This window comes from Caenorhabditis briggsae, assembly GCF_000004555.2.
Source record: "Caenorhabditis briggsae complete genome, chrIV, whole genome shotgun sequence".
Taxonomy (NCBI): domain Eukaryota; kingdom Metazoa; phylum Nematoda; class Chromadorea; order Rhabditida; family Rhabditidae; genus Caenorhabditis; species Caenorhabditis briggsae.
In genome coordinates this window covers 2,360,013-2,370,732 of record NC_013487.2, presented here as the reverse complement: position 1 = coordinate 2,370,732, position 10,720 = coordinate 2,360,013, and the positions used below count along the sequence as shown (strand labels likewise).

The window sequence follows — 10,720 nt, the reverse complement described above, 5'->3', positions numbered from 1 at the left end:
AAAAATCAATAAACCAATCAATAGGAAAAAAATTAAAAAAATTTATTCTCAAATGTTCAATCAATTGTCTATCTGCTGTTTTTTAAATTTCAACAAACGGACATAAACTGACAATGTTATGATTTTTTGAAAATTTAGACATTTTTTGGTACTTTTTGGACCATAACTCCCAAAAGAAATTTTTTAACAAGTATTCCGTTTGGAAGCTAAAATAACTTTTTACGCTCTATCCAACCATATAGGTCTCGATTTTTTTCGAGGGTAACACTTGGGAGTCATTCCATGTAAATTATTTTATTAGTGGGACATTTTTTGATATCTCTTACGAGAAGCGAGATAAATTGAATTGATGTGTACGAGTGCATTATCTCCACAAACTCCATCTCATCTTTAAACCTGTTACACGAAACAGTGAAAATAGGTTTCCCAAGCTAATGAGCAAACGGCGTGAATTATTAATTCATGCTCATCCCATACATACAACCTTTGAACAATTGAACATTGAGGGGAAGAAGACCTAATTATTGTTCCACCAACCATATGCCATTCCGGTAACTCTTTTGTCTGTTGAATAGCCTTATAAGGATGACGACAGATGGGTGGGGGGGGGGGGGGGGGAATCAAGGGACCATTGTCATAAAAAATGAATGAGGGGCATTGAGATCCGCGAAAAAGTGAGGGAATAAAAGTTATTAGAACTTAAAGCACTCACAACTCCGAACGAATTAAAAATTTTTGAAATACTGACAATTTTTTAACAGTGTGAAACAGCAAAATATTTAACTAAACTATACAAATCTTAAATATTATAAACAGTCTCTCTGTTGACTCTGTTAAAGTTCAAGCGTCCCCGCAGCACCTAGAGCTACACGGCTGCTCCTACCAGCTCAGCTATGTGGATCTTTATCTAACCTTATAATTTTCAGCCAACTGCTCATCCGACTTATGCCACAATGGCGGCACATGCGTTCCATCGGAGCACAACGACAATGAACAAGTTTGCGAGTGCCCGCCTGGATTCACAGGAGCTAAATGTCAATATGGTGAGTTTAAATAAATCTCGAGTCATTAAAGTTCTCAATCCAAAAAAAACTTCATGGTGTTTATAAAACAGCAAACGTTTCATCTGATAGTACAACTCTGATCAAAATTTCTAATCCCAAAAAAATTATGGTGCTCATGGAATAGATGAAACATATTTAACTTATTGTCAGACATCAACGAATGCATGGCAAACAATGGTGGTTGTGAGCACGAATGTGTGAATACGATTGGAACGTTCTACTGTCGATGTTGGCCTGGATTCGAGCTCGCCACTGATGGAAACACTTGTACTGACATCGACGAGTGCGCAACTGCAAATGGAGGATGTTCGGAGAGATGTGTGAACACTGCAGGTGGATTCAGATGTGATTGTCCATCGGATTTGTATCTACATTCGGATGGGAGGACTTGTGGAAGTGAGTTTAGTTCCGAATCATCATATTGAACATAATAAGTAAATTCAGAATACCTCGACCAATATTTGAAAACTATTTGAAACATTAAACTTAAACTTCAATAAACATCTCAAAGTTCTTGTTTCCAGAAGTAACCTCCTGCTCCGTTGATAATGGTGGATGTGATCATGATTGTGAAGATGATGCCAATGGCGAATTCTATCGATGTAGATGTCGTCCGGGATTCAAGTTGTCTGAAAATAAACGATCGTGCCAGGCAATCGACCCATGCTTGGATGATAATGGAAAATGTCAGCATCACTGTACAAATAACAATGGAAGGGTACAATGTCAATGCTATCCAGGATTCCATTTGTCTTATGATAGGAGGTCGTGCGTTGGTGAGTCTTTTGAAGATCCTAGGGAAGAATATAGAGGATCTAGACCCGAGGGGTTTTGGACACTAGGGGTACTAGATCCTAGGGGTTTGGACCCAAAGAGGTTTGGATCCAAGTGGTTTCGGATCCTAGGGGACACTTTATGCGTCCCAGGGGAAACCCTAGAATGCTAGACCCTCAGAGTTTTGGACCTTAGGGGTTTTTGATCCAAGGTGTTTCGTATCCTAGAAAAGACCCTAAAGGTCTTACAGTCTAAGGGGTACTCAATCCTTGAGAAAACCCAAGGGGGTTGAACCCCCACGAAGAAATCTTCAGATACACATACTAAGTTTCTATAACTTCCAGACATCGACGAGTGCTCCAAAGACAACGGATGTGAGCACTACTGTGAGAACATTAAAGGCACATACCGATGCAAATGCCGGGAAGGATACCAACTGGGACGTGATGGTAGAACTTGTGAAGAAATGTTGGGAGGGTGTCAAGTAGGAAATGGAGGATGTCAGCATGATTGTTACGATCAACCCGATGGAGGGCACGTTTGTAAATGTAGACAGGGATATGTTCTAGCGGATGATCAAAAGTTGTGTCACGGTGAGTTATGCTTAAAAGTGATGGGACCGCATTTTAAGCTAATTTATCTCGTTTTCTGTGAAAGATATCAAGAAGTTGTTCACTAAAGAAAGGTTTTTATGTTTTGGCCAACATTTTGTTAGTTGATCACATATCGATATCATTCGAAGAGACCGAGATAAATAAAGTAAAAGTTACCTCATAAACGTTTTACGAACCAGGAAGAAGTCGATTCGTACTAAAAAAGCGTTTTCTGTTTCAATATCTTCAAAAATTAGTGTATTACCTAACTCTCTATTCCCAAGTAGGTTCCAATATATTAAGACAACCTTCCACTTCCCAAACCATCATCACCATCATCTTCTTCTTCTCCTTTCCACCTAAACATTCCTCGAGTACCCCGACTTTGGGATGCGTATGAGCAGTAACCTGTGTGACACCCACTGATTCGACATGTCACAAATTGTGCATGCAGCTCGATTCGGGTCACGTACAGTGTTTCTGCGATGACGGTTATGCGTTAATCGACTCGAAATGGTGTCAGGGTAATTCAGTAGATTAGAGTGATGTGATTTAATTATTCTAATTTTTAGACTGTCTCATGATTTCTAGATCTAGAATTTTTATACACTTTTTTAGTATGTCCTGTATTTTTACGAGTTTTAATTTTTTCAGTTTTCTTTTACACAGCACAATTTCACTATAGTAGTCTCTTATCATTTCTTAACACACAACCACGCCGTTTGCCGTTCTCTTATCACTTATATCAGTGGAGGAAATTATGGCCACTGGGTTTTATGATTTTTTAATCCGATTTTTGTTCCCTTCCAGACCAAAACGAATGTAACAACAACAATGGGGACTGCGATCAGATTTGTGTGAATTTGGCGGGGTCGCATGAGTGTCAGTGTAAGCCTGGATTCAGGTTGATGATGGATGGAAGAGGGTGTGAAGGTGAGACAAAAAAATAAGTTTAAAAAAGTTACCTTCGAGAAATTGAACTTTTGGTGCAAATAGTGGAAATGCGGCTGGCTGAGCTACGCAGTCGGAAGCAGCGACTGTTTAGTAAAGTTTCCATAACTCCTTCAGTTTTGCTCAGAATTTTATAAAAATTACATATTTAGACAGAACTCAAAAGCAGCTTCAAAATGAGTATAAACATGGTTTTGAACTATCTTTATAGGATTCTAAAATTGGCGATTCTGGTACTGTATAGCTCTCCCAAGCTGAAGTTTTGTGTTTGCGTTATTACGACCAATTTACTTCATTTCCAACAGTTCTCTGTACTCAACCAAAAAAAGGCCTTTCTGTAACAGAAAAATTGTTGAAAATTTATTCACAGACATTTCGGAATGCTCCTCAAACAATGGTGGTTGTGAGCAAATCTGCTCTAATCAAGAGGGCGGATACATGTGCTCTTGTGAGACTGGATTCGAGTTATCAGAGGACGGACACAGTTGTCATGATATCAACGAGTGTCTTATCAATAATGGAGGATGCGCTCAATTGTGCAAAAATCGAAAGGGAAGTCGAAGATGTCAATGCTTTGCAGGCTACGTTTTGGCTCATGATGAGAAGTCGTGTGTTGGTGAGTCATAGTTACAGTAACCTGAAAAAGTATAGTATTTTTTTCAGCTGCTTCTGAAAGCGTGGATATTCTGAGTAACGGTGAGTGAAGCTTTTGTTCAACTAGATTTTGCTTTTTGTAACTGCTTCTGCTTCTTGTGTATTGCGATTTTAGACCTGGACGAATTCACAAAACAATTCGATGTCGTGGATTCTATAGATAAAGTTATATCATCCATAGAAAACTATCCAGCTGATGAACGCTACAATACGAAGCCCCTAGTTTTTGGAAGGAGGAGGCATGTGACAGGTTTGCGCTTCTTTTTGTTGTGTAGCTAGATGGATTTAGTTTTTTGGTTTCAAATTTTAAAGGCACATACCGACTTCAGCTTACCGTATCCGCTCAAATAGAAGCCACTGAACTTTGAGTTCAATTATCTCGGTTCCCAGAAGAGCTAGCAAAAAATTGCTTACTGATAATATAATGATGATATTAAGATAACCAATTTATCAGTTGAAAATTTTTTGATATCTCTCATAGAAAACGAGATAATCTAGAGCAACTACGGTAGCTAAGCGGTCGATTCCTTGCCTCCCCTTACTGACCATCCAAAACAATACATTTCAGAATGCCCCAATGGATTCTTCGGTTCCACATGCCAACTATCCTGTTCGGACTGCCAAAACGGTGGCAAGTGCTCGATGCGTGGAGCAGGACTCTTATCAAAATGTGACTGTCCTTCTGGCTACACCGGAGAAAAGTGCGAACAAATCTGTCCGAATGGGTTATGGGGTGTGGATTGTGCTCACAAATGTTCTTGTAAACTTTGTGACCCAACTACTGGTTCTTGTAGATGTGAGGATCCAGAGAGGTGTTCAGATGGACCGTGTCCGGATGGTGAGTGATTTAACTATATTAAAATCATGTTGACCATACGAGGAACACATTTCAAACATGATAGACAGCTTGAAACAGTAAATTGTAAGATTATAAGATGTTATATGAACACAGATTTCGTAAAAATTCCTTCTCATCAACCTCCTGAAACTTTAAAAATCCAAAATCTTTTTTCAGGCTACTACGGGTCACAATGCAATCTAAAGTGTCGTATGGACTGCCTAAACGGTAGATGCGACCCCATCTTTGGCTACTGTACCTGCCCAGATGGTCTCTATGGTCAAAATTGTGAGAAGTCGTGTCCAAACTTTACATTTGGAAAGAACTGTCGATTCCCGTGTAAATGTGCCAGAGAGCATTCAGAAGGATGTGATGAGATTGTGAGTCTTTCTTAATGTGATATCAAAAATTTGAAAACTAGAAAAGTGTTGAGGATATCATGATGAGCATTTCATCAGTTGACAGATTTTTGATAACTATTATAGGAAACGAGATATTTGAGCTTAAATCTTGAGCATTAAACTCAAGCGTTAAGCTTAAAAGCTAAGCTTAAATGTTAAGCATAAACGTTATGCTTCAACGTTAAGCTTAAGCTCAAAGCATAACCTTAAAGCTTAAAGTTTATGCATATGCTTCAGGCTAGAGCTTTAGGCTTGAGCTTAAGACCTAAGCAAAAAGCTAAGCACCGCGATTTGGACAGCCTGCTCGAAGTACTCTTCATCTTAACGAATAATTCTTTCAGACCGGAAAATGCCGCTGCAAACCTGGCTACTACGGTCATCATTGTAAACGGATGTGCTCTCCGGGACTCTATGGTCCAGGATGTGCTCGAAAGTGCTCGTGTCCTGCAGGAGTTAGATGCGACCCAGTTACCGGAGATTGCACCAAGAAATGTCCAGCTGGGTATCAAGGAAACCTTTGTGATCAGCGTAAGTGTTTTTTTTAAATCTGTGGTACGATGGAGTAGGATCTTATAGCTTGTGAGTATAAGACACCAACTCCGAGCACTGACCTAGAAAACTTCCGTTTCATCAAGTAGATATTCTCTTGGGATAATGTTATCGATAGTTCCAAGAACCATTTCACCTCAGTCAGTATCCAATAGCTCGTATGGAGTAGGATCTTTTCCTAAAAGACACCAACTCCTAGCACATTAGAAGTTTCAGCATGCCCAGCCGGTTACTTTGGATACGATTGTGACCGGAAATGCCAATGCGACGATGTTGAATCTTCACACCGTACCAAAGTCTGTCATCATGTGACTGGAACGTGCACATGTCTTCCCGGAAAGACCGGACCACTTTGTGATCAATGTTTGTAAACTTTTTTTTGTTGTAGAGAATGTTCTAGATCCTTTATTTGGAAGTCTCAGACGTATTTGTACTTTGAGCTCAATTGCCACCGGTTCCTATTAGAATTATTGAAAATTGGTCAACTGATAAAATATTGATAATATTATCAGAAAAATTTATCAATTGAACATTTTTTGATATCTCTCATGGGAGCCGAGATAATTGACCTCAAAGTGACCGTGTAGGGTTTCACTAGAGCATTTACGAAAGTCTCTGTTTTAGCTTGCGCCATGAACACATATGGTCCAAATTGTGCACATACGTGCTCTTGTGTGAATGGTGCTAAATGTGACGAGAGGGATGGATCATGTCATTGTACACCTGGATTCTATGGAGCGACGTGTAGTGAAGGTTAGTGATCAATTTAAGCTAGGGCCGGCCGCGACCGTCCGATCTCAGCTTCAGCTACAATTCCCAACCGCATAACTTTTTCTAAAAAAGTTTGCTATTCAAAAAGGTCGAAAGTTATGACTTGATTCTTATTTACACTTCAACAACAATACCTTTTTAATCATCTTCTTTAACGGTCTTTTGCCCATTAAAGTCCAATAAGAAGTTGTGACAGTTTAACTCATCGAGGGTACCAGCTCAGCTACGCGATTGTGATTCTTACTACCAACCGTGTAGCTCAGTGACGCTAACTCTCTTACAATTGGCTCACGAATCTCGGCCGCGTAGCTCTGTGGCCGTTCAAAAAGTTGATCCACGAGTCCAACAAAGCTTAAATAGACACCACTTTCATAATTAACTTGTGCCATCAGCTACGCGGTCATCAGCTCAAAAATCCCAACGCGAAGTTTCCAATTTTTGTTAAAAATTTCACTTTTTCAAAAATGCCGGAAAATATGACTTAATTTTTATCTCGACTTAACTCCAAAATACCAGATTTCGGTCTTTGTTTATAACTGTTTTTTCCCTATTGAAGCCATTAGGGAAAGTACAGTTGTGACAGTTCAACTCAGTTTGATCTACCGACTCAGCTACACGGCCGGGACTATCATCCACATAGCTGACTATCAATCTCGTATCTCATTGACTTACGTTCCCTGACCGCGTAGCTCTGTGGCAGCTCAAAAATTGGTCCACGAATCCAATCGGAACTTTCATAGACTCCTTTTTTCGCGAAAAAACATGAAAATACTATTTCAAAAAGATCTGAAATTATGACTCAATTATTTTCCACACTCACATAGTTATCAAATCAAAAAAAAATTATGACTCAATTCATGAAATAATTCATTTTCAGTCTGTCCCACTGGCCGCTTTGGCATCGACTGTATGCAGCTCTGCAAGTGTCAAAACGGAGCCATCTGTGATCCCAAAGACGGATCTTGCGAGTGCTCACCAGGATGGAGTGGAAAGAAATGCGAAAAAGCTTGTGCACTAGGAACATTTGGCAAGGATTGTTCCAGAAAATGCGACTGTGCAGATGGCATGCACTGTGATCCATCCGACGGCGAATGTATCTGTCCGCCAGGGAAAAAGGGTCACAAGTGTGAGGAGACTTGTGAGCACGGACTGTTTGGCGCAGGTTGTAAAGGAATTTGTTCGTGCCAGAATAGAGGAGTCTGTGATTCGATTACGGGATCTTGTGAGTGTCGAGCTGGATGGAGAGGGAAGAAGTGTGATCGGCCATGTCCGGATGGAAGATTCGGAGAGGGTTGTAATGCCATTTGTGATTGCACTACTTCAAGTAGGTTTTTTTCTAAACTTTTTCAAATGTTTCATGTATATTTCTAGTAGAAAGAATATTGAGAGATCTGATTTCTCTTGAGAATAAGGCACAATTAAAGTTACTCCTCTTCCAGACGACACCTCTACCTACAACCCATTCGTCGCCCGTTGTGACCATGTGACCGGAGAATGTAGGTGTCCTGCTGGCTGGACAGGTCCAGACTGTCAAACATCCTGTCCCCTGGGTCGCCACGGTGAAGGATGCCGTCACTCTTGTCAATGCTCAAATGGAGCGTCCTGTGATCGAGTAACAGGATTCTGTGATTGCCCATCCGGCTTCATGGGCAAAAATTGTGAGAGCGAGTGTCCGGCAGGGTTATGGGGATCGAATTGTATGAAGCATTGTTTGTGTATGCATGGTGGAGAGTGTAACAAGGAAACTGGAGATTGTGAATGTGTCGATGGATGGACAGGACCGTCATGCGAGTTTTGTAAGTGGAAATTTAAGAGATTTAGAGTACCTGCACTTTGAGCTCAATTACCTTGGTTCCTTTGAGAGATATCGAAAACTAATCAACTGATAAAGTATTGATCAATTAATGATAAAAAATTTATCAGTTGACAAAATTTTGATATCTCTTATAGAAACCAAGCTAATTGAGCTCGAAGTTCACTTATGAGATAACGCTTTGATAAGAGCTCTTGAAGTTTCTACGAGTAACCCAAGTAACGAGTAAGAGCAACGAGTACGAGTGAGATGTATGTTATCCAGGAAGCTGATATTTTTTTCAGTATGCCCATTTGGCCAATTTGGGCGTAACTGTGCCCAACGATGCAATTGTAAAAACGGAGCAAGTTGTGACCGGAAAACCGGTCGATGCGAATGTCTACCTGGCTGGAGTGGTGAACATTGTGAGAAGGCTTGCGCCAGTGGTCACTATGGAGCAAAATGCGAGGAGACTTGTGAATGTGAGAATGGGGCGATTTGTGATCCAATAAGTGGACATTGCTCATGCCAACCAGGATGGAGGGGCAAGAAGTGCAATCGACGTAAGTTTGGGGAACTATGAATAGCAAAATTTAGTTATGCCCATAATAGGAATATCATGAAACAGAAAAAAGTCAAATTTTTTGAACAACTTGAAACAGAACTTTTTCTGAGATTCTGAGATTCTGAGACTCTGAGACTCTGAGATTCTGAGATTCTGAGATTCTGAGATTCTGAGATTCTGAGATTCTGAGATTCTGAGATTCTGAGATTCTGAGATTCTGAGATTCTGAGATTCTGAGATTCTGAGATTCTGAGATTCTGAGATTCTGAGATTCTGAGATTCTGAGATTCTGAGACTCTGAGATTCTGAGATTCTGAGATTCTGAGATTCTGAGATTCTGAGATTCTGAGATTCTGAGATTCTGAGATTCTGAGATTCTGAGATTCTGAGATTCTGAGATTCTGAGATTCTGAGATTCTGAGATTCTGAGATTCTCAGAGATTCTGAGATTCTGAGATTCTGAGATTCTGAGATTCTGAGATTCTGAGATTCTGAGATTCTGAGATTCTGAGATTCTGAGATTCTGAGATTCTGAGACTCTGAGACTCTGAGATTCTGAGATTCTGAGATTCTGAGATTCTGAGACTCTGAGACTCTGAGATTCTGAGATTCTGAGATTCTGAGATTCTGAGATTCTGAGATTCTGAGATTCTGAGATTCTGAGATTCTGAGATTCTGAGATTCTGAGATTCTGAGATTCTGAGATTCTGAGATTCTGAGATTCTGAGATTCTGAGATTCTGAGATTCTGAGATTCTGAGATTCTGAGATTCTGAGATTCTGAGATTCTGAGATTCTGAGATTCTGAGATTCTGAGATTCTGAGATTCTGAGATTCTGAGATTCTGAGACTCTGAGACTCTGAGATTCTGAGATTCTGAGATTCTGAGATTCTGAGATTCTGAGATTCTGAGATTCTGAGATTCTGAGATTCTGAGATTCTGAGATTCTGAGATTCTGAGACTCTGAGACTCTGAGATTCTGAGATTCTGAGATTCTGAGATTCTGAGATTCTGAGATTCTGAGATTCTGAGACTCTGAGACTCTGAGATTCTGAGATTCTGAAATTCTGAGATTCTGAGATTCTGAGATTCTGAGATTCTGAGATTCTGAGATTCTGAGATTCTGAGATTCTGAGACTCTGAGATTCTGAGATTCTGAAATTCTGAGATTCTGAAATTCTGAGATTCTGAGATTCTGAGATTCTGAGATTCTGAGATTCTGAGATTCTGAGATTCTGAGATTCTGAGATTCTGAGATTCTGAGATTCTGAGATTCTGAGATTCTGAGATTCTGAGATTCTCAGAGATTCTGAGATTCTGAGATTCTGAGATTCTGAGATTCTGAGATTCTGAGATTCTGAGATTCTGAGATTCTGAGATTCTGAGATTCTGAGATTCTGAGACTCTGAGACTCTGAGATTCTGAGATTCTGAGATTCTGAGATTCTGAGATTCTGAGATTCTGAGATTCTGAGATTCTGAGATTCTGAGATTCTGAGATTCTGAGATTCTGAGATTCTGAGATTCTGAGATTCTGAGATTCTGAGATTCTGAGATTCTGAGATTCTGAGATTCTGAGATTCTGAGATTCTGAGATTCTGAGATTCTGAGATTCTGAGACTCTGAGACTCTGAGATTCTGAGATTCTGAGATTCTGAGATTCTGAGATTCTGAGATTCTGAGATTCTGAGATTCTGAGATTCTGAGATTCTGAGATTCTGAGATTCTGAGATTCTGAGATTCTGAGATTCTGAGATTCTGAGATTCTG

General features: G+C 39.9%; 2 protein-coding genes across 2 annotated transcripts in view; one reads left to right on the top strand and one right to left on the bottom strand.

Moving 5' to 3' along the window:
- CBG18730 overlaps positions 1–10,720 on the top strand; it is a gene marked incomplete at both ends in the record, with an annotated part of 16,645 nt that overhangs the window by 1,041 nt on the left and 4,884 nt on the right. Inside the window, 17 exons of the mRNA XM_045244901.1 lie at positions 927–1,043; positions 1,215–1,460; positions 1,589–1,840; positions 2,183–2,505; positions 2,955–2,963; positions 3,313–3,364; positions 3,753–3,998; positions 4,046–4,078; positions 4,152–4,286; positions 4,554–4,874; positions 5,052–5,254; positions 5,617–5,803; positions 6,041–6,187; positions 6,449–6,577; positions 7,473–7,919; positions 8,035–8,391; positions 8,693–8,954. Of these exons, the coding sequence (XP_045100883.1) occupies positions 927–1,043; positions 1,215–1,460; positions 1,589–1,840; positions 2,183–2,505; positions 2,955–2,963; positions 3,313–3,364; positions 3,753–3,998; positions 4,046–4,078; positions 4,152–4,286; positions 4,554–4,874; positions 5,052–5,254; positions 5,617–5,803; positions 6,041–6,187; positions 6,449–6,577; positions 7,473–7,919; positions 8,035–8,391; positions 8,693–8,954 (3,466 nt within the window). The remainder of the gene's footprint in view (positions 1–926; positions 1,044–1,214; positions 1,461–1,588; positions 1,841–2,182; positions 2,506–2,954; positions 2,964–3,312; positions 3,365–3,752; positions 3,999–4,045; positions 4,079–4,151; positions 4,287–4,553; positions 4,875–5,051; positions 5,255–5,616; positions 5,804–6,040; positions 6,188–6,448; positions 6,578–7,472; positions 7,920–8,034; positions 8,392–8,692; positions 8,955–10,720) is intronic.
- CBG18729 lies at positions 8,965–10,677 on the bottom strand (the record flags this gene model as incomplete). The annotated part of the gene is made up of 1 exon (XM_002632658.1): positions 8,965–10,677. A coding segment is annotated over one exon (1,713 nt), but the record flags the coding sequence as incomplete, so codon positions are not given.